This window comes from Aedes aegypti, chromosome 2 (assembly GCF_002204515.2).
Source record: "Aedes aegypti strain LVP_AGWG chromosome 2, AaegL5.0 Primary Assembly, whole genome shotgun sequence".
Lineage (NCBI taxonomy): Eukaryota > Metazoa > Arthropoda > Insecta > Diptera > Culicidae > Aedes > Aedes aegypti.
In genome coordinates this window covers 271,287,474-271,315,015 of record NC_035108.1, presented here as the reverse complement: position 1 = coordinate 271,315,015, position 27,542 = coordinate 271,287,474, and the positions used below count along the sequence as shown (strand labels likewise).

The 27,542-nt window shown below is 34.8% G+C and overlaps 1 protein-coding gene across 2 annotated transcripts in view; it reads left to right on the top strand.

Moving 5' to 3' along the window:
• LOC5566349 (E3 ubiquitin-protein ligase MIB2) overlaps positions 1-27,542 on the top strand; it is a 125,179-nt gene that overhangs the window by 52,458 nt on the left and 45,179 nt on the right. For both annotated transcript variants that reach the window (XM_021845082.1, XM_021845081.1), the window contains one exon: positions 14,947-15,126. In XM_021845082.1, the coding sequence (XP_021700774.1) occupies positions 15,069-15,126 (58 nt within the window). In that variant the 5' untranslated portion in view covers positions 14,947-15,068. The remainder of the gene's footprint in view (positions 1-14,946; positions 15,127-27,542) is intronic.

Here is a 27,542-nt window from a genome sequence, read left to right as displayed (position 1 = left end):
GCATGAATTGATTCTAACTCGATTTTTGCTACTTTTGATGAAATTCAAAAATATGATATGGCAAATTATGCGCTTTTATCATGTTTGTCCATTGGCTCACAGTGGCAGTTCATGACAGCAAAATCTCGGCTCACTGTGACGTAGAGAAATTTTGTATTGGTTTCTTCCTCCCAGGCCATAATCATTTACGTCTCCTAAAGTTTTCAAATTGTGTCATTAAATAGATCCTTTCATAACTCGTATTATTCCAATTACGCCCCACCAGTTAGCTCCTATAACATTCCTACTTATGTGTTAAGCGCTGCTAGTTTAGGCAAACGAAAAATGCTGTACGAGTTAAACCCCTTTGGATTTTTATTAATTTTAAAGGAAAATAAGTTTGTTCCCATGTCCTAGCTGAGATTCAAACACAAGCCACACTTAGTGAACAATATTATAAATTCAATGAGAATACCAAAAGGCCTATTTAAAACAAAATTTGTTGTTCGAGTTAGGCCCAATTGGAACTATGATGTTAAATATGGCATTTGCTGATTACCATAAAAAATACATAAAAAACGGATGTGAATCACGTTATTAGATATGAGTGCAACATGACAATGCTTTTGATAAGGAGATCATAAAATCTCATTTGTTTATATTTTTGAGTCGAGCCCTTTTATTATGTCATGCTCGTTTTTTCGGTGCAGATAGAGGGACTGCCCGCGTGATACGTCATTCATATCGCCATACCGTACGTCGTACAGTTACATACGACACACACCGACGACGACGCTGTCATCACTCGGTTGGTTGCGCGAGTGTTCTTTTGACAGGCGGCGAACGGTAAAACCGACCTACACAATTCATAAGTTAATCATACACCAGTTGGTAGTGAAGCAGAGGTGCCTTTCTATTGGGGGTTGTAGATGATCATTTTAGTTGTTTGTCTGGCTGCCTAGCGGATTGTCATCGAATAAGTATTGGGTTCTGGGTATATTTTAAAATTCTAGTTTTTTTCCCATACTAACAAAAAATGCAGATTTGGTGCTCCATTTCATCACTGACTAGTTTTGTCGAATGTTCCAATATTTGGTATCAGTTCGATATCGATAATCTTATATCTGATACATCACCGATACCGATATTGAAGAAATATGAAAAATCATGTTTTTCACATGTTGTCACATTTTCCGTCGGTACTATACAAAACAAGAAACGAATATTTTTTTATATATCCATTTTTTTGTATTCTAAGAATTCTGTCAACTCCGAATATAATGTGGCGAGAATCGCGTCGTTAGCCCCTTTTTATATAGAATTCTCGATAATTTAAAGTAAACTGATCAAAGCAATTTCACATATTGAGTTTTATTAAATTCTCAGATGATTGTCACTTTAAACTTAAACAATTTTTATTTGAGAATGATACTCTAAAAACATTAATTTAAGACAAGCAAAAGTTGTTGTTAGAAAAACTTGTTTTACTAAAAATTGTCCATCTCACGTTGTATGGAAGGCTGATAGTAACACAAAAACCTATCTTGAGAAAAATATTCATCCAAATAAAAAAACATTTAACAATTTTTCAATCGAAAATTACATGTTTTGAGTGTAGGCCACCAATTAGACAGTTTTTATATGGAATTCTCGATAATTTAAAGTAAGGAGTTCTGTTTGATCTTTCGACCTTGACGCTTGCTTCTGCGGGAGCGAGTGACGAGGGCAGGATCAAACATGTCGTGCGTCGGTCGAGTGAAGTGAAAAAGTTCCGCGATCGGTTAGTTCTGTTTGATCTTCGACCTTGACGATTGCTCCTTGGCAGTGCGTCAAGAAAGCTCCCTCTCGGATCGTGCGCCTATTTTCTCTGAGTGCTTTTATATAGCCGAGCAAACGAGTTAAGTTGAATGTGGATTGTTGCTGCTCAGTCAAGGATGACGGATCAATTGGTGAGCTCGTTTCATGCTACTATTTCTAATCTATAAAATATGTATGACTGCACATTTAATCGATACAACGGTAGGACGTAAATATGATTTTTCAACAAACTATGAATGGTTCGTCACTGTGAGTGTCGACATAAACCCTAAATCATGAATTATTTATGTTTAACATTTTTTTGTTTACAAAACACCCCTTTGTTTTTATCTTTATTTTTGTAATTAAAAAAAAAACTTTGAATGGTTCGACACTACAAGTGTAGACTTGCGAAAGGTTCACTTTATTCAACAAACTTTGGATGGTTCGTCACTGTAAGTGTCGGTATAAGAATAAGAGTGTTCTATGATGTTCCAGCCAATCGAGTTTTTGTTTCTTTTCAAATAAGTAAAATATAATAACACATGCTTTCGTCCTGACAGCTGTAGGAATGTTACATTTAGATATTTGTTCAACAAACATTGAATGGTTTGTCACCTCAAGTGTCGGCATAATTTTTCTTTACATAGAAATTGTTCATATCAAATGAAAATATTATATTTTCATAAAAGCATATTTATATTTATCATGGTCTAATCACTTATCAAAGTGAATCCTTTGACCCAACGATCCTCCCCATTAACAAACATCCTTCCCAGTAACCTTTGTGGAGATGCAGAGGCAAACACGGTCTCCAAATAGCAAAGGTTACACACTAACATTCCTTCCCCCAATCCCACCTGACTGCAAGGACGTGGCCGGCGCCGTTATTGACCCTGTATAAATAGAGGCACTGAATTATGCACACTGAAGAAGATTAGGGCCAATCCCAGCCGAACTTCTAGTTGATTCTTTGTGCATTTTCACTGACTTCGGTCAATCACGGAATAGCAACCATTGATATGTGTAGTCAGTCTAAGCTAAGCTAAGCTAAGCTTGTCTGGCTGCCTAGCGGATTGTGTTTTTCGTGTAATATACGCGCTTGAAAAAATACAAAAACAAACACATTACGATTGTTGTTTTTGGGGCTTGCACGCATTGGTTCCACGCTTCGTTGTTTAGATGGGTTTGTGTGGCAAGGTGATAAACAGTAAATTAAAGGAAGGTACATTTCGTAGCAATCCGAAGTCAATGGAATTGTGTTGAAAATTTTAGTTGTATCTCAAGCTAATTTTAAATTACTGTGTTTCCTCATTGTAGCTTTTTATGGTTTGGAAGTCCGAGGTAGTATTTTTTTACTAAGCATTGATATAAGTAATTATAAGCTTTCATATGAAAACCATAGAAATGTTTTTAGAACATTAGGCTCTGAAGCAGGCTTCGAAGAGATATAATATCATATTACCTAACGCTTGAAATAAAATACATTCTTAAAATCAATCATGGTATTAGTTTTATTTCTCTCTATGAGAGACAAAAATCTCCAGAAGAACTTCGACAGATGATCTGATGATTGCATTAAATCAATGTATTTTATGAGCAATCCCTGGAAATGGTCTAAAAAGAATCTCCGTAGAAATTTGAAGGGAAATGTGTACAGAACGAAAAAAATCCTTCAAGATATTAAAGATCTTGAGTTACTATCATGGAACTCAAGTAGGATTCCTTGGCGAAATATTCGAAGGAATTTACAGAGTAATATCTAGTGAAACCCCCACAGAAATTATTCTTCCTGAAAGTCCTAGGAATAATTTCTGAGAGGATTCATCCAAAAATCCTTGGAGAAAATCATGAAATCTAAGAAAACACTCTCAGAAGAAATTGTAGGAAATTTTTATGTTGTTTTCTTGTCTCTCTGGCGGAATTTTCTGAAGAATTTATGAACTATTTAACCTGCAAAAGGAATCCTGTTGGAAGTCTAAAAGGGGTGCTTGGAGGAGAAATATTCTGGAAAACCATGAATGAATTCTTTTTAAGAGACATGGAGACAATTTTGATATATTATAAATCAGTTGACTTAATTGTTGCAGACAAAACAAAACAAAACCTGGCATTATTAGGAAATTTTATTTGATCGGGAAAAACCCAGGAAATCTCAGGGAATTTCGATGACAAATTTCTTTGAGGCAGTAATTCATAGTAGGTGTTCACGACAAACGATTTTCGCGTAAAAACCCTCCCTTAAAATCGTTTGCAGCGCTTTCTAAATGCTCCTTGAGCTATTGAGCGAGGATCGTTTCGGGTATGAAATTTAATCGACTTCCCAAGACATAATTGAATTTTATGAATAATATTTGATCAGCAATGGATCTTCTTGCAAAATTTTAAATTATTTGAAATATGAAAACTGACTATGGGAAAATGTAGTTGAAATAACTTTCAATTTAAAATGTCGAAACAATCATTTTATCAATTTTAGGGTTGTTAGCAAATCTGTTTTTAAAAAAATTTGAATGCAAGTATCTAAAAAGTAAATTTTTGAAGAAAGATATCTAAAGTCTTTATTTTTATCCAAAATGGTCTCTAAAGTCTTCACAGACTGTTACGAGCAAATTCATGAAAATATTAAGGGGACGAAGTTAACCAGTTAAGTTCAAGATTTGGATAATTTTTGTCAGTGTTGAATTTCAAAATTTATTTGATTATTTTCGTTAGTACATACGTGTTCTATACATGATTTTTTTTTACTTTAACGGAAGCATTTATCAAGTATGAATATTCCATAGATCTTTTTTGCTGACAATGTTCACCCCATCTAACGAGGAAACCTCCATTTTCAGTTATTACTCGACTGTTTCTAAGCAATTCTTGCAATTCTTTAAAGATTGATATCTTGATGTGGTTTTAATAAACTGAGCAGAAAAACTTTTTGTGTTTCTGAAAACATAATTAAAGCAATAAACTATGTATTTTACTCGGTATGCTAATAATAATTATGATTATTTTTAATATCTTGAGAAAAATCGCTCCAGGAAATTCTCGAGCACTTTATCGTTACTACCTCCAGTAATATGCTCAGAGATTACTTTGAATTCTTTCCCAAGCACTATCTTAGGACTTCTTACAGTTATTTTTATACTAATCCTTGAAACGATTTTTCCGGTTGTTACTCTAGGAGATCTTCTAAAAATGTTGACAGATTTTTTTTTCATGAAAATCCGCAAAGGGTAATTCAAAATTTTGTATGATTCGTAACGCTTGAGCTTGAGCCTATCCCATACTCAACAAGACTCGTTGAAAACATGTACGATTAATAATTGGTCAATGTGTAAACTTAATAAAAATTATATTCAGCGTGGTTTTGTTTAAGGTTTAATAAAACTACTAGGGGTTCTCATTCATAAACATTCACAGGAAATCGCCAGTGAACTTTTTGTTTCTCATTACGTACGGAAATAAATTTCTTGGGATTTTCGTCATATCTAATCGTTTTTGTTTTTGCCTAATGTTTCAATGTCGGACAAAAGTCTGTTTAATTTGGGCGAGATTAAAGTTGTTGGTTGATAAATATTGTTTAGTCACACAAATTAACGTAATTATTCCACGATCCCCCACAACACTCCATCATTCATTAAGAAACCGAAAGCGCTGACACTAGCTGATGGCTGGCGCAGTGCATTAGTGCAGAGAGAATGATATCTGGGAAATCGGAAGACATTAATAATGTATGTGTCTTACATCCATCGTTGTCAGACTTGCTGAGTCGTTTTTACTGTTTTGTTTGGTTTGCACTGGATCCATTCATAAATAATGCTTAAAATGCGAACTGTATGCCAACAAAAAAGAAAAAGGCAAGTTGTAACTTGAGCGTATTTTGGCTTTGAGTCTTTCAGCCTAGGCAACTATGTGTAGCACAGCATTCATTCAATCTTATGCTCAATCTTATGGTAGTTGAACACCAACTTAGCAAAAACAGAAAACAACTTTCGGGAAGAGTGACAATTAAGACGCTAATGGGGAATATAACTGTTTTGTACCTAAACAGCAGCACAGCTGCAACGTTGGTAACTGTTGTTAAACCTTGCGTTCCATTAATTAATGGCCAACGGCGAACTCGAAGCTCTTTTTTGTTTGTTTCTTCAATCAAAGTCGTGCAATCTAATCGCTTCTGCCTAACAAAAGAGAAAACAGCAATAACTTACATAAAACTAGTTTAAACATTTACACGCTTACTATCTTGTAATGACCGCTGTTCACTTGTACTTCGTCTCCTGGGAGTTCATGTGCACCTTGCTTTTTGTTATGAAATATTTAATATATATTAACAAAAATGCTCGAATCATGTTCCGTGCATATTAACAAGTCTGTTAAAAACATTTTTTAACAGCGTCGTGTTTTGTTGATGGACCGATCGGAGGTGGTGCGCCAAATGCCTTCATCTGATAGATGAAAGTGAAATCTGTTATTCAACCGTTTCTTTTCGCGATCATCGCAATCAAGTTGTGGCGGTGTTTTGCTTTGGTATCGTCGGGAAAGGCCTGCCGCTGACCGCTGTAGCTTTAATCAAGTTGTTTTGTCGCATTTCCAATTCATGGTTTATGTGGACAAATGAAGTCACACATGTCCTAGAAAAGCAACAGAAATTGGATACATTTTTTATAGATTCATAAATAGCCAAACATGCTCTCCGCCATGCATTTGATTCGGTAAGGTGTTTACAAAACAAACACCTGATAACTGATTTTTTTCAACAATATGAATTGTTCCGCTATCTGCGGACGCGCCTCCATTACCAATAAGCCCCATTAGAATTTGTCTCCATCGGTTCAACGTCATACGGTTGATGATGGAGAATCATCAAAACGTCAAAGATGATGATATGGCAAAAAAGTACCTAGCGTATTGGAATAACCAGAACAAGAAAAAGTGATCTAAATTAATTTTGCAAAACAGTTTCTTTCTTAATTACTCACTATTGAATTTGGATAATCGATGAATTTATTAGTTACTAGCCGTATTGAACAGAAGATAGAATCACAGTTGGTGTAGGGAAAGATGATCACAATTAGCTGAAGATGAGAGTAAAAAACAAGTAGGAAGTACCTTGGGAAGTATCTACAATTATTCAGGAATCAGAGACAAACGGAAACCATACAGTACCGCTTTTCGGACCCTACGAAAACTACGAAGTAGGCACTAAACGTGAGTAAAAAATTAATGAATTTAGTCAAATGATCGATAATTAATGTATCAAACGCATTATTGTATTCCAACAGGGAAAATTTAACGCACAAGTCGTAGTAATAAACGAATACAAATTATCTTCGGCGAGTCGTTTAAATTTTTGGAAAACTGTCTACCATATTGTTGCCGACTTTGGTAACATGAATAGTACGAAGACAAAAAAGTAAGTTCTGTGATTTCATCATTTTAGTAGTTTATTTAGAGATCCGAACTCTAGTTTTTCGAGTGAAAGCTTCGTCCATTATTTCTCGGTCATTTGACAGCACTGCGAAAAGAGTCTGTCCTTGTTAGTGTAGCTATAAATTTATCCTAAATCTAGGTAAAAGGAAGGACGTTTCATGCAAAAGTATATTGCACGTTCCTCCAGGGATGTATCCAGTAATTGCGCCAAGCGTTTACCCATAAATCCCTACAAAAGTTCCTTCAAGGATTTCTCCAGAAATTTCGCTTAGGATTTTACCAGGAATTACTTCAAAAATTCTACATGGGATTCACTAGAAATTACGTGACAACGTGCTTTCTAAAATGTCTTCAAACGTTTTTTTCAAGAATGTTACTCTCCAGAAATTATTCTGGGAATCTTTCACAATTTCCTCTAGAATCTCCTTCTGGGGTTCTTCTGACAACGTTCTTTCGAATATGCATTTGAGTGTTTATTTTTCACGAAATTCTTGTTCTTCAGAAGTTATTCTGGACATATTTCACAATTTCCTCTAGAATCTCTTCCGGGGATTTTTTCATGAACGCCTCCAGGGAATCTTCCTGAAATTCCTCTAGGGTTTCAAGCAAGAATTTCACCAAGGTTCTACCCTGGAATAATATCACATATCCTTCCACAAATTTTAACAGGGATTCTGCTAAGATATCCAATATCATATCGAAAGATATCAATAGATGTTCTTTTGAATCTCCTACAATTCCTTCAGGAATTTCTCCAGAGATTTGTTCGGAGTTTTTACTGGAAGTTCTTTTCAAAAATCTTTGCAAATTCATCCTGGGATACTTCCAGAAATTTCTCCAGGGCATGGTCAAGAAATTAATCATGTGACTCCTTGAGTAATTCTTCCAGTGATTTCTCCGCAAATTCTTCTAGAGTTTTCTCCGGGTATTTCTCCTAATCTGATGCTCCTCTTATATAGAAATTCCTCCTGGAATTTCTCCAGAAATTTTCCCAATTATTCCAGACGTTTAGCTAGGATTTCCTTAAGGGGGCAGGATCCGTCATCGATTTCGGAATTTTCAAAGGCAGTTTTTTCGTTCAAAGTCAAGAAAATTTACAGGAAAAAGTGTTCACTGTATTCAATTCTCCAACCACAACACGGTGAACACATTTTCGTCGAGTAATTTTTAGTTTTGAACAGAAAAACTGCTTTTGAAGTTTCGATGATGACGATGATTACGATGACGGAGCGTTGAGCGTTAAAGAATGCCTCTAATAACTTATCCATAGCATTCTCTAACAATTGCTTCATCGATTCTTCAGAGAATACTCTTGAATTACTTCCAGTAATTCCATCAGGGCATCTAAACAAAGTAGTCCACATTTTTCCCGTGATTTCTTCAGAATTCTCTCCAAGGACATTTCTAGGGCATATAAGCATTCCTCCAAAATAAATCCAGGAGATCCTCATCCTTCATCCTTTGATTCTTCCAAAAATTTCTTCAGTGGTTCAGTCGGGAATTTCCTCCAGGAATTCTTCATAAGTATTGCTTCAAGATTTCTCAAGCAAAATCATCCAGAATTATTCAGAGATTAGTTCTGAAATACTTCCAGTAGCTCCACCAGGGAATCTAAACAATGTGTTCCACATTTTTCCCGTGATTTCTTTTAAAATTCCTCAGAAATTTAAGATTTCTCAGGAATTTCTTCAACAACACTACGGAACACGTTTTTGTCTCCAGCATCAAAATACCGCTATTCACTTAATTAAGGGTTGCTGAATCCATTACCGTTTTCAGAAATATCATAGCACGTCTAGTTTTTGAGATATTGACTGTTGAAAATGCAAAAAATTACTATTTCAGCCAACTTGCATGCAAGTTTTCCAGCTTGTAAGGTAATATATTGGCTTAATTTGCCACAGAATTCAAACTTTATGTGTATAACAATACTTATCATCAAAGTTTGTAATACTTTCCATGCAGAAAAGTTATTTTTTGATGGTTTAGAGAACTGTTGTGTTTTGCCATATAGAAGAAACGAAAAATTTTGTATGGAGACTGCAAGCATGTTGAAAAAATCGGTTTAATGGAAATTTAATCGCGCAATTTCAATCAAACTATGTCTGAAATAAAAGTTCAAGTTCTATTTTGCATGTTTGGTGGATTAGATTACAGAAAAGTTTGATAAATTGTACTTTGAATTTCATGTAAACGTTAATGAAACCAGTGTTTTATACAACTTTGGCGACCTGTAGCTAAAAATTGTGACGTGCTGGAACATTTCTGAGAATGGCACTAGATTCAGCGGCCCCAAATCTACTAGAGACACATAATTTCATCCTTGAGACACGCAAAAATGTCATTTTTGTTACGCTGTGCAATTCTTCCAAATTTTTCTTCAGAAATTCCTCAAAGAATAACTCTGGGAATTCCAGTAGGTATTCACTAGAAGTTCCTTTTGTGATTCCTCTAGGAGTTTTTATTTGTCATTTCTCATACAATTCCTTCGGGAATCTCACCAAACATTTCTCCATACAACCTTCCAAGATTTCTTCCAGAGATTTCTCCAGGTATTCCAGTCAATCTCTTCAGAATTCTTTCCAAGGAAATCTCCAGGATTCTTGCTCAAAGAATGACCTTGGGAATTCCAGTAGGAATTCAGCAGAAGTTCATTTTGTGATTCCCCTTGGAGTTTTTATTTGTGATTTCTCATACAATTCCTTCAGGAATCTCGCCACACATTTCTCCATGCAACCTTCCAAGCTTTCTTCTAGAGATTTCTCCAGGTATTCCAGTCAATCTCTTCAGAATTTTCTCCAAGGACATCTAAGTATTCCTCCAAAAATAAATCCAAAAGATCCTCAAGAGATTCATCCTTTAATTCTTCCGAAAATTTCTTCAGGGATTCCATCGGGAATTTCCTCCAGGAATTCTTCATAAGTATTGCTTCAAGATTTCTTAGGCAAAATCATCCAGAAATTCTTCTAGGGATTTGTTCAAGAACTTTTCTCATCCACGGCAATATCAAGGAAATCCTCCACTTATAGGACTCAGAAATTATTCTGGAAAAAGAAAATGATAGGAATGTTCGAAAACCCAAAACTACGATTAAAAATAAGTGGGCAATAATTTATTTTTATTCACAAGTTTATGAAATTTGTTTTTCAAACGTCCTTATTCTGTTTCAGTTTTTTATTGAAGCCTATTATGATAACCGAATTTTTACAATAAAAAAGAAATCTGTTTAGCGAAAAATGGTATCAAGATCGAAAACAAAATTTGGGTAGTAGAGTTTTCACATAAAAATGCTGCTGTAATTATTCCAGTTATTTTTCTGTTCATTTCTTAGTAATTTTTTTCGAGCGGTTTCGTCTGATATTCTTCAAGGGGTGGCTTTGAAAATCTCGCGATGCATTGTCTGAAAATTCTGTTGATTATATTTGAAATAATTAATCCAAAATATAATCAATAGAAGCAATTTATCTTTAAAATATTTCAAGACTTCTTTAAGAGTTTTACATTCTTACTTTAGGATTTTATTCAGAAATACCTCCCGCCTCTTTTAAATGTTTTGTTGTTAATTCCCTGGACATATTCCTGGAAAAATCTTTGGGACTTCGTTAGATTTTGGTGTCAATGTTCCGTTCACTTCATAGTTTTCTAATATCTATTATACAACCCGAGATAAACTTAATGTTTTCTTTCAGTATTGTAGTAAGAATATATTGGAAAAGGACCAATTGAATAATGAAGAAGATATGGAGATACAAATAGACTGACAATACTGCCAAGAAAATCCTGCGAGGTCATAAATGGGACTGTTTTCCAGATTGCAAATATGTGTAGAATTGCAATCTGGAAAACAGTCCCATTTAAGACCTCGCAGGATTTTCTTGGCAGTATTGTCAGTCTATTTGTATCTCCATATCTTCTTCGTTATTCAATTGGCCCCTTTCCAATATATTCTTACATAGGCATAAATGTAAGCAAATTTTGGTATATATGTTCATCAGATTATTTTCTAACTTTCATCAATTCCCCCCCCCCCCCGGGGGACGGACCTGGTGTAGTGGTTAGAACACTCGCCTCTCACGCCGAGGACCTGGGATCGAATCCCATCCCCGACATAGTCACTTATGAAGTAAAAAGTTATAGTGACGACTTCCTTCGGAAGGGAAGTAAAGCCGTTGGTCCCGAGATGAACTAGCCCAGGGCTAAAAATCTCGTTAATAAAGTCAAACCAACCAACCAATTCCCTCACTTCCGCAACACTTTTTGTATGTACATTTGTTTGCATCGTTTCACTGGTCTATATCTCTATATTCAGCGTCGTTTACATTTTCCCAAGTAGAATAAAATAGCCTCAGAATTCCAGGGATTGCTTTCGTTTTCTTCTCTTGCCTACCTATCCCCTAAATCAACTTTAATATATTTTTTCTCTTGATACTTTTTTTTTTCTGAGTAGAGCAGGTCACGATGGTGTTACATGTGGTGTAACTTGACTGTTTTTCAGAATCGTATAATTAGAAAGGGCTTGTTTTCAGTCACTGCTCAAAATTAAAAAAATCATCAGAATATATTGAAGTAGCTTACTTAATAATGTAAACAGGGGAAAAATAAGGGTAAGCTCCGAGGTTGTGACAAGCCTAGTTTGTCCAATAATCTCTCTCATCTACTTAAATGCAAAGTATTCTAGAGAGATAATGGCTAGAGAGATAAAAACAATCAGTTATACTCTACATAAAAATTGTTGCGAAATAATAAACATTTGCTATATTTTGTTTGTTTTTGTGTTTTGTAATAGCATTATATATTTTTATCGACTTTAACACCCGAATATATTACCAGTTTCTTCCAAAACATAAAGTGAGTAAACCATTTTACTTCTAATTTTATTATTTTGTTATAACTAAAATTAACAAGCATACAAACAGTATACATTAGTTCCATAACAGGCTCAAAAAAAATGAAAAAAGGTAAAGTGGCAAAATATTTCCACATTGGACCCTTACTGGCTACATTACAGCTTCATTCTAAACAATCCCTTTCTAATTGCACTATTGAAAAAATGCATGTATTTCCATCTTCTATGAAAGAAATAAGAAAACCATGGAATGCCCGGAATATCATCACCAATACAAATTTGGTTTTATTTGAACGATTTGTAAATAAAAACCCATGCTGGTTACGCCTATGGCATGAAAAAATAAATTATAACATACATTAATGTAAGTTTTGCTCTCTACCATCACAACAAATACTGAAAAAAAAAAATTCGTCAAATGTTCAATTGATAATATAATATACGCACAAAATTGCTCCTTTCAGAGCCCCTTCTGGCTACACCACTGCACAGTGGGACGGATAGGGGTTTTAGGAGGAAAGATGGAACTCACGCCTTCAATAGCGATTTTACGTAAAAATGATGTTCTACAAAGTTGTTTCTAATATAAAAACAATTTTTTTGGTCGGAACGAAAATTAGGGTGGCCCTATGTTAAAAAAGATAACCATTAAAACTTTTTTATTTTAAGGAATATTGACATAGCTTGTTTTACAAAGTTGAAGATCAAAGAATTTTAAGCTGATTTGATAAAAAAAGTTTTTTCCTAGCTCAAAAATTGACCGTTTTAGAGCATTTTTCGCTATTGATGTAGGGTGGCCCTTCAAAAATAGGTTTTTGTGTTATATTTTTATATCTCATCAAAGTTGTCATTCCTTCATCTTTAGACGATCGAGACGCATATTTTAAGGCCTATACAATTTTGTCGGTGAATAGTTATAAACATTTTTCATGAAAAACAAACGTTTTTTTACATGTAAATGTAGTTGGGGCAAAAAAAAGATTTTTTTTTGCATGACAATTATTATCTTTCGGCTTTAAATCGGAATAAAAAACTAACTTATTTCATATTCTTATATACGTACTTCCGAAAAGAGTCTAAGGAGCTCAGCAATATAAGTAAGGAGAAAAGTTTTTTGAAAATATCTTCTAAATTTACCTCACGGTTGAATTTCCTGACATGGCTCATCCCAAACTTCCGAATACTTTTGTTCTGGGATTTGCCGGGCTCTTTGGGAAACATTCTGATTGGAAGTAACGAATGCTCAATTGCTAGTAATTTGTCCACCGACAAATTACTAGTAATTTGTCCACCGTAGGAGATATATCGTATCTGGAACGGTATATTACTAGAGTACGATTTCTGATTATGACGCTGACTTTCAAGGCTACATTAAGAAGAATAACTATATGCATTATTTGATGATGTTTAGATGTTTTGATTAATTAAGGCTATAATTTAGAGATAGTCATGCCTGAAAATTGAACATTATAGTAAATTTGGGAGTTCCTTCAAAAATCTATTAGTAACGGTTATTAATATATGAACCAGTCATATCATTAGCAAACAGATCCGCCGAAGTACAATACGATTATTCACATTTTTAAGCTGACAAACACTATCGTCATGTGAACACAATTCATTTTGTTTTCCCAACTATGCAAATATATAAACATGTTTTTTTTGTTATCAAAAAGTCTTTAACTCTTCATCAGAAAAAAAATTGTATCAATATATTTTTTTTTTGGCATCGCGTCCCTACTGGAAGATCCTAGATCATACTTCTCAGGTTATTGTTGTTAGGATCACTTCCACAGTTATTAACTGAGAGCTTTCTTTGCCATATTTTTCATTTTGCATTCGTATATCGTATGTATTAGTATCGATGATACTTTATGTCCAAGGAAGTAAATTAAATGTTCATTACGAAAAGACTCTTGTATCTATTTGTTTCCATTAGCTTTATCTTTTATGTTTGCGTTTCAATTAGTCTTGAAAGTAATGGGAAGACAATTTTACTAAGAAACTTGAAATAATAAAAATTAAACACAAAAAAAAACAATTTTTGATGGGCCACCCTACATCAATAGCGAAAAATGCTCTAAAACGGTCAATTTTTGAGCTAGGAAAAAACTTTTTTATCAAATCAGCTTGAAATTTTTCGATCTTCAACTTTGTAGAACAAACTATATCAATATTACGTAAATTAAAAAAGTTTTGATAGTTATCTTTTTTAACATAGGGCCACCCTGATTTTCGTTCCGACCAAAAAAATTGTTTTTATATTAGAAACAACTTTGTAGAACATTATTTTTACGGCGTGAGTTCCATCTTTCCTCCTAAAACCTCAATCCCACTGTGCACTGGTCCATCACCCGAAAGGCTTTAGGGTTTTTCATATTTTGACATGTAGAATCTAACAAAAATAGTCCAGTTGGAAACCCCGTGTAAGACTATAACAGCTACGTATTTGTGCGATGTGATCAAGACCCATTTGGAAAAAAAAATTTAAGAATAAAACAATGAAACAAAATCTGAGGCAATCCAAGGCAGTGGATTACACGTCCTCTTTATTTGCTCGGTTACTTGGTATGCAATGACCCATTTTGAAATTTCAATTACATGAAATTGCATAGAACTTCATATTGGATTCATCACATTTTTCAAAGCGTACCTTTGTGATTATGAAGGGTTAGCATGTCGTTGTTCATCATTGATTCAGTGATAGTAAAACATCCATTGATGTTCTCCATTAACGTTCGATAATGTTGTTATTATGTGCGCTTTATCTTTCCTTTATGATCAATCAGTAAATATGCCGAAGGACGCTCATTGTCCCACTGAACTCAATTATTTTCATAGCTGTAAAAGTGTACAAGCCATCCTCTCATCATATTTGTCTCTTTCTTCTATCTTTACAGATTGTGCGAATGGAAGAAGTCTTCCCATGAAGTAAACGCCAGGCTGACAATCACAGTGTATTTGTTTTGGGTAGCCTAGCGTGAGGGACAGTGTTTACTCTGGACCAGTCAACGGAAGCGACATGTTGGCACCGGGAATACGGGTCGTCCGAGGGCCCAATTGGATTTGGCAGAATCAAGGTACTTATCGGTAAAAGGGAGAGTCACGCACCGACACAGATTGCCACAGTGTGTGGCAAGGCGTCTTGTTCACAATGAAATATTCATTCATGTTCTGGAACGGAAGAATGTGTGTCGCCTACATACATCTATTGCAATCGTGATAATGTGATGTTGTGGTACACACGTGCAGAAACGGCAGCTGGAAGCTAGAACTACAACACAATTTAATGTGGTTAGGAGGAAACGAAAGAAAAGAAAATTCTACCCCCCTCAGGGAGTCGTTGACCTGAAATGGAACCGGAAAATATTTTTGGTAACACATGTTCTACATGTCGTGTATTGGTTTTCGTCGTTCAATCATTGCAAATGTAATAACTAGGAGAAAATGGTCTATTCTGTCGATAACGAACGGAATGACTTGAGTGTCATTTCAATTTTTGGCTTATTTTGTCATATATCTCTAGAAATAGCGGAAATCTGGTAGGGAGCCGGATCCTATTCTTGGCACTTTTGATTCGCTTCGGCAGTGAGATTTTTTGATAGCTACAGAGCTCATATTTGGCCACAAAATGCGTCTTACTAAAACGCTTTTTAATGCAAAGTTTCAGACAATCCGGCCGATAATACCCCCCCCCCCCTGCCAAAGTGAATCATGGAAGTGCCCAAGTGGCTCTGCACCCTAATACTGTAACATCGATTTAGAAAAATTAGTGCTCATATCGCTGAACTTTTGGAAACAAACTAAGTAGCGTTGAGAGCCTCTTTTGTTTACTTTCTCTTTGATAAATAGCTTAGCCAGAATGACACCTTCTTCTTCTTCTTGGCATTACGTCCTCACTGGGACAAAACCTGCTTCTCAGGTTAGTGTTCAATGATCACTTCCACAGTTAATAGCTGAGCACTTTCTTTGCCAAAGTTGCCATTTTCGCATTCGTATATCGTACGATGATACTCTATGCCCAGGGAAGTCAAGGAAATTTCCATTACGAAAAGATCCTGGACCGACCGGGAATCGAACCCAGACACATTCAGCATGGTTTTGCTTTGTAACCGCGGACTCTAACCACTCGGCTAAGGAAGGCCCCTAACTCTTGAAGGCACCAGAAACAAAATTTATGGAGGAATTCCTTTTAAATTCTTAATAATATTTGCTTATGCGAGAAGGCTGTTAAATCAATAATTGATTTGCTAAAAAAATCTGCGCAGTTATACCCTAAAGAAACTTTAGACAAATACCTTAACTTGTTTCTGGTGAAATTTATGGAAAAGTCTTAAAAAAGACATACAACATTACTTATTGTTATTAATAGAAATTAATAGATTTTTTCATAAAAAAAAGCTATTATCTTCGAGTCCCGTTCATGAGCATGATGTCTCCAAAGTTTCTATTTCTAGGACACTAAATCGCTACCAGCCCTGCTATTAGTGAAACAATTTGTACACACTAATGCAGCATTACAATGCGTCTCCATTACAACCAAAATTTTCATCATATTCATCTCCGACAAATATAGTCCGAAGGTCGGCTCGCTAAATGCGCTGGTAAGGCTATTAGAACAATTAATTACGCGCGCTCCATCGCACCGCGCTTACCGACGTCATCAGTCGTTGAAAGGGAATCATCGTTCTAAGAATCAAGGAAAAGCGATTACATCTTTGTAGGTAGGCATTGAAGAGATGAGTTGCAAAACCATAACCGCTGTCTCGTAGCCTCGGCAAAACGAACCACTTGCTGTTCGGAAAATGAAGTGGTAGAAAAAAAATTACACGAAAGTGATACTCAACAATTATGTTCTATTGTCTTCCGTTTGTTGTTGTTTGGCTGCTGGTATCATGTTTCGTTTACGCCTTTGTGTATTCGCTATTTTTTTATTCTTCTACCTGAGGCTTTGTCTCTCTCTCTGTGTGACTGCCGTTAGTGTTGGTAAGAAGTGGAGGCATTTTGTTTCCTTTTTTTCCGTCCGCAGAATGCCTCGTGTAATTGTTTGTTTCCGAGAAAAACTAAGCGTTTTTGGATAGATTGGGATGGGAAATTTCTATTTTTGGAGTCATGTAAATTTAAAGTCTATTTTGTGGTTATGGAAAACCGTTTTGATTTATCCCTAAACAATAATATAATCCTCGATTACTTTTTCGAATCGACGTAAGAAACTCATACGGTTTGGAAAAAAAAAGAATAATTAAAACCTTAGTTCTAAATCTATTGACACATTCCAGCGTAACGCGACACCACGAGGAACCGACTTTCATTATCAAATTAGGCATGTTCTCGGAAATATGCCTTGTGACCATGTGATAAAACAGGTTTTATATCATGCATATTAAATGTACTTGATGTTGTGACATTCATTTTGAAACATAACACGGCATATATGGTAGTTAGAAGCAGTTGCATTTCGTAACGCGACACCATCGCTGAAATGCACTTTTTTAAACGTCACTCTATAATCGCCTATATCTGCTCTGCTATATTTTTTACAATCCGGGTTTGTTCTAGGCAATCCTTCTATGTATTGATAAGAATCAGAGTGTGACTTCAAACTGGATGGAAATATTGAATAATTGCAGAAATCATTGGTTTCATTTTATGAGCGCCGCGTTACGTTTATCTTCCAACAGGGTTCTGCAAATGGTGTCGCGTTACGCAAAAAGCATTTTTTATTTTTATTGATAAATTCGGTAATGTTGCTTTCGGGTTTCAGAAAAAATGTATATCTAGTATTGTTATTTGTTTTTTGCAATTTCTCATCGTAATAGGCTGTTTTTCATCACGCCAATTTGTCATGAAACGGCCTACTTTCCTGCACTGAAGTAGCAGTGCGGGAATAGTCATTACCTAACTGAAACCAGTGCTGTAATGATTCATTACGCAACGCTTTCTCATTACGTAACTGTTTTAGGTTGCGTAATGAATCATAACACAACAATTTTTCAGAAATTGTGAAATAATGGTGAATGCATTCCGACATAATTTCTGATACCCTCAAGTGGTCTTTTACGAAATTGCAAAAAATGTTGTACGTAACTCGTTGCAGAACTCGATTTTTACAGCACTCGTCGTAATTATCCTACTCGGCAAGCCTCGTAGGATAATTTTACGACTCGTGCTGTAAAAATCATCATTCTGCAACTTGTTCCGTAAACTACTATAATACATTCGACATTCTGCCTCACAGTGGGGTAATTTGATCCGACACTGGTTAACATTAATTTAGTGTTTCTGTGAAACCTTTTGAGAATGTCGTGCTTTGTAAAAGCGTAGATGGCACTTGTGGTCACCATATAAATTTGACTACATTCTTTGCAATAATGTTAAGATATTTCTGTGATTTTTTAAGAATGTTTCCGGTACAGTGCTTTCGAATGGCGGCACGAATAATCTTGAGCTTTGATACATGTTAGAATGATTGAATTTGATTGTAAAATAAAAATATGTAAACCTTTCAACGATGTACTTTTAAAAGTATGCTTTCGGCAAAGTCGACAAGCAGACACGTATGATTGTCGGAACTATCCGAAATTCAATAACACAGTGGAGTTAATGGATCTGATAAATGGGTAAAATTATAAAAAGATTCAATAAATTATTTTGAGAATATTGTTTCAGAAATTTGTAGACGACCATAAAAGCTTCCCAATGATGGGACGAAAAATATGTAGAGCTGCTGTACAGTGGGGTAATTACACTTTTCTTGGGTTCAATTTTTTAACCGTTCCTTTGATCTCTTTTGAAGATGATGAGAATATCCGATGTACATTCGATTTTTATAATCTGCTGGTTCAGACATACCGTGTGCAAGTGTTTATGATTTACTAATGGCGGTCTGAAAGATACAGAATTTGTGGCACAGGGGTGTAATTGAACCAGATATTGGGCCAATAAAATTTCAACGTAGCCATGTAGTATTTTGAAGATCATGTTTTAGCAAAATTGTTAAGGACGTTTATGGTAGGGCTGTGCACAAGGACGATTTATCGGTATCGGCGATATCCAATTGATTAAATATCGGTATCGGCGATATATCGGATTTGACATTATCGGTATCGAACCGATACCCGATAATTTTTAATAAAGGGATTTTTAAGCAATATCGACTGTTCTGGCTTCATTTGACACCAACTGTTGTATTATGAAGTAAAATATTTGAATTTTGTAATTATGGTATGTTACATTGACCGGATATCTAAAATTCCGTTAAACTAGTTTTAACAAAATCATTGAGTGTTGTCCTAATTATCGGACGGACAATAGTTTTATCGATATCGGAAAATATCGGGTCGGCAAATATCGGATATCGTATCGATTAAATCGAGCCGATAATATCGATATTATCGATAATATCGATATTTGCACAGCCCTAGTTTATGGTCTCAAAATAGTGATCTGAATATCATGGAATTCTACCGCACAGCAGAGTTATTAAATCAGATTACTAGGCGAAACTTTGAATTCATTTTAACTCATAAAATACAGTTCCTCAATTATTCAACCGATTGTTTGAGCTTTCATTGAAAGGAAATAGTTGTACCAGATTTAAGCGTTGGCGCAATTCTTCTGAAACCTTCCACGTTTTAGTGAGAGGTAAATAGGTATGTTTCTTTTTTTCTTTTTTGCACAAAGCTCTGGTTTCAGGTCTGGTTTTAAGAATGGTTGGTTAATATTCATAAAAATTATCAATTTATAAAATCATCCAATCAGGGCTGCCATGGGCCACTACAACTCCCTTTGTTAAATCCACAAAACTGGTCGTAAAAATCATCCTAGACCACTGCGCGTTTTTTTAACACGTAAAAAATCATAATTTTAGAACATATAAAATTTGTAATACACGTATAATTGGGGGCATTTCTTAGCCGAGTGGTTAGAGTCCGCGGCTATAAAGCAAAGTCATGTCTGGGTTCGATTTCCGGTCGGTCCAGAATCTTTTCGTAAAGCAAATTTACTTGACTTCCCTGTGCATAGAGTATAATCGTACCTGCCACACGATAAACGAATGTGAAAATTACAACTTTGGCAAAGAAAGCTCTCAGTTAACAACTGTGGAAGATAAGAACACTAAACTGAGAAGCAGGTTCTGTCCCAGTGAGGACGTAACGTCAGGAAGAAGAAGAAGTATAATTTGTATTGAAATTAAACACCACCTTGATCACCGAAGTTTATTGCAAAATCATCAAATTAATTATTATACAACGGAAAGATGAATGTCAACATAGATAAATGTCATGACAAGACATCCAAAAGATTTGAAAAAAAAAACTACGTGTCTAAGTTGATTTTTACGAGATAACCATTTTTTACGGTTGCTGCGGATCCTCTCAAAAGCTTTATAATGGCCACCTATATCCAAGAACAATCTCAATCATTCGTTATGTTAAGTTATTGATTTCTGATATGTTTTGAAAAACAGCGCAGTGATCCAGGATGATTTTCACGAAATGACCATGTTTACGGATGTTCCGGATCTTCCGGAGGTCATTATTGTGACCACCTAGGTCCATGAACAATTCAAATAATCTATTGCGTTTTATAATAAGGAGTTCTGGTGAGTTTGCAAAAAAAAACTGTCTTGGATTATTTTCATGAATTGACCATTTTTACGGATATTCCGGATTATCCGCTGGAGAACCACGTTGTTTACCATCGAAGCCAAGTATTCCACAACGTGTAAGAGACTATTCCTGCACTAAACGGCACCTGTCTGATAAGATTTGGGTCACTAGCCATTAAAAACCAGAGCTACTTGATCAGATTTGAGAGAAAAACAAGAGAAAACAGACATACCCACATTTCACAAAAACGGGGAGGGTTTTAGGGGGGTGGCACCAACGCTGAAAGCTAGTATAACTATTTCCATCTACTAAAAATCAAAAATTTCGAAAATCGGTTGTAGCATTGCTGAGAACGAGCATTTTGAAATTTGTAGTTGCATCCTGAAAATTTACGGTGAAAATTAACGTAACGCGACACCAAAACTTTGCACCTAGTGTAACTTTTCGAAGAATGGTCCAATTTTAAATCTTTTTTTATGGAAACACGTATCTTGACGAGTAGGAAGAGAATCCAAAATATAAGAGTTCTATAAGAAGTATTTATTTTACAATGTCAAAAATAAGGCTATTTTCGTAACGCGACACCATAATAATGTGACTATTTGAAAAAATACGTTTTCAAAGAACCAATAATTTGTTTGAAAAAATTAAACCCGCACATAACAATGTCATCTAATACCCTTCTAATTAACGGATAAGACAATCATATTACACTTGATAAACTATGATACAGGGCTTTTATAAAAAAGTTGTTTAATGTCTCAATTTCTCACCAATAAATTATATAAGCTTTATATAACCTTTCAGGTATGTTTTTCAAAGTATTTTCAATCAAATTTATGTTTTTTATACAATTCAACATATGCCTTTCATGTTCTGCATAGCTTTGGAAATATTTCAGAGTTTGAATTTTTGATATCCTGGCGTAGATGTGCGTGGAATGTGTCTATTACGTGACATACAAACACCATTTCATTTTTATTTATATAGAAGATATCTAGGTGTTCTTTGTTAAGTAAAATTATCATCCTCATTTGATAAAACTAAATTGAACTATTATTTACATCATTAACAGTTCTAAACAAGAACAAGAAAAAAATCGCTTTTAACCTGTATAGGCCTGAGTTGAAGCAGAATACTTAACAGATTCAAATATTTTTTGTCAGTATACTGTCTAGTTTCTAGAAGTGGCTAGAGGAATTCGAGAATATTCTTTGTGACCGGAGTTATTCCGGTGGGTAACAGTGTCAAGTCGGGTAAATAAGGGCTCTTTTTTGGGTCAAATTATCTTTATTTACCAATGACAATCATTTTAATTTACATAAATCATTAAGATCTGATATTCAACATTACAAATTAAGAGGGACACTAAACACCGTTCCAAGTCTCGAAAAGTAGAGATCAATCATAATAGTTCACCAAAATGCGTTCCAATAAGCTTGGCCCAGAAGTTTGGATACAAATTGGCCACTTTATCATAAATTTAAGGCCTCCCGGGGTCCCGAAAATGGTCATTTGTAGAGTCAGTCAAATGCTGGGCACATGATAATCCAATTCAATCGTTTCTCACAAGGTTTACAATGATGCATTTTTTTTTTAATTCCATGATATCCTAGTGGATACATCATAGCCTATTCTGGAAATTATCTGTGTCTTGCAGGGTGTCTACTACCTGGAAAAACCTGGATAACCTGGAATTAACAGGGAATTTTATTCAATCTGGTAAAACCCTGGAATTATCAGGGAATTTTGGTTTTGGTTGGTTTGGTAGTAGAATATGGTAGAATTTGTCGTTTTTGTGAAACAAAATCTTTTCAATAAAAAAAATTTTCGGCTGCGCCGCTATCAAAACGCTAGTTCACATGCTTAGTCCTTTTAACGATTTTTATTTATTCAGCATAAACATGTTTAGGCAAGGAATGAATGAATGAATTTTCTTTATTAACGAGACTTTCAGTTTAGGCAAGGAAGCAAAATTTAAGATTGCCAAGTTGATAAAGGCTAGTACAGTTCTAGTTGGGTTTCATTTGTGAGCATATGCAACCAAGTTGAAAACACTCCAATTTTATTCAAAAAAGAAAAAAAATCGTTTGTTATACAAAAATAATAAACTTTGTAGGTAAAGAGAAAGAAAAGTACAAAAATACTATATTTTAAAGGTTAGCTGATTTTTTTATAGTCTTGGTCACTATTTTAGTGCAAGTCTCTATTTTTGGTTAAGATCTCTAAAGTCTCTATTTTAATCAAAATGGTCGCTAAACTCACATTTTAATATGCTTGCAGTGAATCCTAGTGAAAAATTCTAGAGACTCCAGAGAAACTTACAAAGACTATACGATTATTCCACAAGTTCCTAATGGTATTTTTCTCAGATCCCGAGGAATACTGAAGAAATTCTAGTAAGTTTTCCAGTGATTACTTCTGGAATACTTCCAGGAATGCTACCAACGATATTTCAATGGATGCTTAGAAGAATTTCATAAAAATTTGGTCCAGAGTTGTTAGAGCTTTCCACCGATTCCACAAAGGTTTATTTCAAAGTTTAAAGAAACCTGCAGTAATTTTCACAGAGATTATCCTGAAAAAAAATCCTAGCTATTATCACATGATTACCTCCAGATGTTTTCCCACTGATTGTTTGTTGCTTCTAGAAAATTTCGCACAGATCCTACAGGAGCTCTTCCACTATGATTTATTTCAGAGTTTTTGAAAAAAAATGTTTCGACATTTTTCCAAGAAACCCCATAATATTTTTTTTTTTTCATTTATTCTAGGCATTTTCATAAGAACCCTTTTTTTAATTTATTCACGATTACTCTCAGGAATTGCTCCAAAAATGCTTCAGGCATTGTTCGGTGAAATCGGAGATATAAATTTATAAATTTTTCCAAGATTTTTTTGATAAATTTAACTTGGGATTTCTTTTTAAATTTCTCTCGGCATTTGTCCAGTATTTCATCAAAATATTATTCCTGTGGTTCCATTTCTTCAATAGCTTTGCAAATGAAATTTTCAAGTCTCAATGGATTCTTCTCAACTTCATTGGATGTTCCGCACCAGTTGACACTATAGTAATTACAATTATTTTCTTTTCGAATTTCTTCAAAAACAAGACTGTAAGACCTTATTCAGAGATTCGATTGTTTTTTTTTACGTTAACTACGTCTTACGGCAATATACTGGGTGTCAATTGAAAATCTAATGGAGAAAACTATTGATTTTTTAAGATAAATTTTAGACAATAGGGTGTTACTCGAATCTAACAGTTAAATCGGCCCTTTTTATGAATAATTGACTATACGGCAAATTGAAATTGACGGTAGCGATGACGATATCGATGACTGGGGCACTTTCCCGAACGGAGAGCTCCTCGCTGTTCTTAAATGCACAAATCATTACATTCTAAATTATAACTTAAAGAAGGTTGCAATTATGCCAATTGAGTAAAATTCAAATGCAGCAAATCTCATGGCGTAGTTAACGTCATGCGGCCGTGTCTTGTACACAACCCCCTCTGATTTTTCAGTTATATTAGCAATTCATTAAGAGAATCCTAGAAAGCGCTTAATCAAGAATCCCGAATTTAGACATTCCTTGTGAATTTCTCAAATTTTTCTACAATAAAAAATCTGACAAATTTCTTTGATCATTTCCTGGAGACATCCCTTGATAAATGATTGGAAAAAATCTTTGAATACTTTATCATAAAACTTGGAGGAATTGCTAAAGGAGGTTTGCATTCTTGAAGATGATCGAAATCAAATTTTTGGAGAACTTGTAGATTCGTTGAATCATGAAACGATTTTTGGACGGATTCCTGATCCTTAGAAAAATACATGAAGGTATCTAAAACGAAATTCTTGGCAGAATTATTCACACAATTCGTTAAACATCACAAATCATACTCCTGGAAAGATTTTCGGTGTATATGTGAATAAAATCTACAGCACAACGAGCAGTCGTAATGGTACGAGTATGTTTCTGATGTTCATAAAACTGAATCCCATTTTAGGAAAGTATTTGTTTTTCTTTAGTTCTAATAGATCATTTTTAATATCTGACTTTGATGATGAAAGGCTCTTTCAGATGATTTGATAATCATTCTTGGTTTTCGTGGAATTATAACAAAATACTTGAGTTGTTTACACATGTAAAACAAACAGATTTTTTTTAATACTTTTCGTCAGACTTTTTTGTTTAAGCATTTCATAGCCAAACTCATATCTTTGAAAATAAATGTTTAGTCATCTAATAAGAAAAATTCATCAATCATTTATGCTATTATTAATTTTTTTAAAGAATTTCTTGAACCTGGAAAAACCTGGAAATATCAAGGAATTTTATTTCTGTAAATGAGTAGATACCCTGTCTTGAAATTTGCCTAACTGCAGGGGCTTAGAAGCACTATACTTTTAAAGGTATTCTTCACCCGACTTGACCCAGTGACCCACCACAATAACATCGACCACATGAATATTCCTGAGATCTTTTGGCCACTTTTAGAAACTAGATATGTACACGAGTATACTGACAAAACATAGTAGAAATCCGTTAAATATTCGCTGAGCGGTGAGAGTATTAGTATTTTTTCTCTCACTCAGGCCTATACGGGTTAATAACCTTAATCCAAATATATAACGTATTTCTCGTGACAATAGAAGATGACAACGACTTTTGTCTAAACTAATCAATAATTTAGTCGACATTTGTTCCAATGTTCTAACATTGGATATTCTATGTAACTCATTAGTACTATACCATGCTTCAGAATCATTTTCAAAATTTTATTTTGAATCCTCTGCAGAGCTTTCTTCCTGGTATTACAACAGTAGGTCCATATCGGTACAACATACAACATGGCTGGCCTGAAAATTTGTTTGAAGATCAACAACTTGTTCTCAAGACAATGTTTCGATTTTCTGTTGATAAGTAGGTAAAGACATTTTACATATTTGTTACATTTGGCATGAATGCCCTCAATGCGATTTTTGAAAGCATTTATATGAAAGATAAATTTAGCATGAGCCTAGATAGTTAACTTCATCTGACCAATTTATTAGAACCCCAGTAGATAACATGTCTACTTGAAAGATTCAAATAGAGAGCTTTTGGTTTATGTGGGTATATTATGAGGAGTTTTAGAAACACTAGGAGGAATCTTCCATTTTTTAAGTATGAATGTAAAAATATCCACACTTTATTGCAATTTACTTTAGATTTTAAGATTACCTTACCTTAACGGTTATGAATTCGTTCTTCCATCTTTTGAGACTACTTCAAATAGCTATCTCTCTACCTCTATACCTAAAAGTACCGACTGACCAGAACATATTGCCAATTGCGCACCGTACGTAGCGCATCCTTCGTACATTACTTTTTAATTTCAACAGATGTTCCCAGCAGCCATCTTCTTTAGAAATCCTTCCAAAGACGTTGGCAAAAGTACCAAGTGGTAATGCATTGATGTAGGATGTCTGGTTTGCAGTGGTTTTACTTGTGGCATATGTATGACAACGACGACGACGACAAACCATCAGTAAGCTAGTGCCGGTAGATGGACGCGAAAAGGAAGGCATTAAAAAATCAATAGCAGCATTGCAGATGTACGGAATGGTAGCTGAAGATATGTGCACCAGGGCGGTACAAATTTCCAAATAGTTTATTTCAAAAAATTTCCCTTAGATATTTTATAATCCCTTTGATACAAATAGCGTTCTGTGAAAAGAAAAAAGTTCTGTGACAAGAAAAAAGTTCTATGAAAAGAAAAAAGTTCTGTGAATATGGAAGATATAGGATAGAAGATAGAGAATAGAAGATAGAAGATAGAAGATAGAAGATAGAAGATAGAAGATAGAATAGAAGATAGAAGATAGAAGATAGAAGATAGAAGATAGAAGATAGAAGATAGAAGATAGAAGATAGAAGATAGAAGATAGAAGATAGAAGATAGAAGATAGAAGATAGAAGATAGAAGATAGAAGATAGAAGATAGAAGATAGAAGATAGAAGATAGAAGATAGAAGATAGAAGATAGAAGATAGAAGATAGAAGATTAGGTTTTAATCTCTTCATATAAATTTTCAATTCAACTGTCTACGTTTTTGGGCCATCTTTGAATCATTAACAAAATGGCTTAAAACATGCAGAACTCCATATTAATTATAAGTGTCATAATATACATATGGTAGATGGAATCTTCAAACTTTTTCTATAATTTGAATCACCCTTATGACCACACAAGTTCACGTTACCAGCTTCGACTGCGGTGCTGCGAAGTGTTGAACCATAGTCCGAAATTCTGCACCTCGTGAGGCTTGAGTGAGGCTTTTGGTTTTATGAGTTTGAATGAGGGATTAAAAACTTTTCCGTTCAGATGGCGGGAAATCGTCGACATTGGTATCAGTTTAGCTGAATTCATTGAAATCCTCTAATTAAAACTGGGATAATACCTCAACCGAATGTGCCTCATATGGGAGTAAACCTCATAGAGGTAAATCTTCACTGCTGTTATTATTATTTATACATGCGGCTTTTTCGACAATGCCAACAAAATCCAATTGAGTGCCACATTATTCGCCTGATTTCACACTCGCCGCCATCTAAATCGAAACCAACACGTGCTGGCCGACCCGTGTCAGCATAATCCAATAAATGTCAGTTTTAATCTCGCTGACCGTTGACCATCGATTGTCGTGTTCGGTTTTCGGTGTTAGTCGACATTGCTACATACTGTCATTCTCAATGTTTCGTGGTGGTTTGAATTAGTTAGAGAGTATAAATTTATCCGCCGTTTTAAATGGCGAATTCAATATCGGTCTATCAGACATACTAAGCTGATAATGGGTCTCTTTCAAAAAGCAATCCTTTTTGAGCCGCGGTCCAAA